At 56.1% G+C, this 1,295-nt stretch overlaps 1 protein-coding gene across 3 annotated transcripts in view; it reads right to left on the bottom strand.

Annotated features, from left to right (window-relative positions):
* wdr91 (WD repeat domain 91) overlaps nucleotides 1-1,295 on the bottom strand; it is a 24,633-nt gene that overhangs the window by 17,475 nt on the left and 5,863 nt on the right. For all 3 annotated transcript variants that reach the window (XM_015403181.1, XM_015403182.1, XM_015403180.1), the window contains exons 2-5: nucleotides 1,036-1,165; nucleotides 768-947; nucleotides 483-690; nucleotides 284-366 (exon numbers count right to left, since the gene is read on the bottom strand). In XM_015403181.1, coding sequence (XP_015258667.1) covers nucleotides 284-366; nucleotides 483-690; nucleotides 768-947; nucleotides 1,036-1,158 — 594 coding nt within the window. In that variant the 5' untranslated portion in view covers nucleotides 1,159-1,165. The remainder of the gene's footprint in view (nucleotides 1-283; nucleotides 367-482; nucleotides 691-767; nucleotides 948-1,035; nucleotides 1,166-1,295) is intronic.

Genomic DNA, 1,295 nt, shown 5'->3' with positions numbered 1-1,295 from the left:
CTGAGAAAGCATTCATAAACCCATCGCCAGCCCATTTCCATCCTCCACAGCTGAGGGTCAGACATGGGATGGTGAGGAAGTATGTGGCTCAGCCCTCAGAGTCTGCAGGCCCCAGTTACCAGGTCAAAGGTCATGACCTTGAACCAGCCTGGCCTCCTGGGAGTTTGAAGGAGCAGAAACCAGACGACCCAAAACCCAGAGGGACCGAAAGGATCCGAACCCAGCAGAACCCCTGTAGAGTGAAGGCCTAGTCAAAGCCCAGAGAACCCTGCTTCATGCTCACCATCTGGCGCTGCTGTTCATTCTCCTCCATCAGGCTGGTCATCTTCTGGACTTCAGCATCAAAGCTCAGCAGGACGGGCTGAGGTGGAACCAAGTTAAGAACCAGAAACCAGCAGAACTTTGATCCTGCTGAGGAGAACCTATCCACATAAACAGACCTGATCTAGGATAAAAGCTCTAAGTGTGCAGCTGAAGGATATGGACACACTGGAAGAGGACGGACAGGAAGTTGTGCAGGGAGACCAGGAAGGTGTCGGCCCACTGCCGGGAGAAGTACGGGGCGAAGGCCGGGTTCTGCTCAGGAGCCGGGATGAAAGGCAGGACGAACCAGTCGCGCCACTCGGCCTGAGCCTGCAGCTCCAGCGCCTGTTTCTGGAAGAACTCCTGGGTCTTCTCCACGTTCCCTTTCTGCAGGATGAGAGACGGAGCAGAGCTCAGGTGGGAGCAGCGATCCGGCAGCTGCTACTGCAGCGCTCAGCTGGTACCTGGATGGTGTTGATGACATAGTAGCGGTACAGGCTGGTCCTCAGCTTGTTCACAGTGGGCCGGTAGACATCCTCCAGTCTGCAGAACAGGCGGCGGTCCAGATAGAGCCAGTACTCCTTCAGACCCGGCAGGTCGCAGCTCTGCACCAGCTGCTGCAGCTGATCGATGATTTTATCCACCTGGAGGAGCACAGACACCCCGTCAGCCTCCAACCGCTCACAGCAAACCGGTTCTGCTCAGGTTCTGCTTCCAGACGTTCCCGCTCACCCGGAAACCTTTCTCCTTGTCAGCTTTGATGTCGCTGTCCAGCTGTTTGAGCGTCCCGGTGAAGCCTCTGTAGATCAGGTACTCTCTGACGTGTTTGTCCGTCCGTTCCACCGCCGAGCCCATCCTGGAGCTGCCAAGGCAACGAGCACAAGTCAGTGGGGCATTTCCGTTTGGAACCAACAGATACGACTAATCGGCGGAGAAAACGTTCCGTTTGGAACCAACAGATACGACTAATCGGCGGAGAAAACGTTCCGTTT

Source organism: Cyprinodon variegatus, unplaced genomic scaffold, assembly GCF_000732505.1.
Source record: "Cyprinodon variegatus isolate N-32 unplaced genomic scaffold, C_variegatus-1.0 Scaffold1454, whole genome shotgun sequence".
NCBI lineage: Eukaryota > Metazoa > Chordata > Actinopteri > Cyprinodontiformes > Cyprinodontidae > Cyprinodon > Cyprinodon variegatus.
The sequence above is the reverse complement of the archived record's forward strand: the minus strand, read 5'-3'. Positions and strand labels throughout refer to the sequence as shown.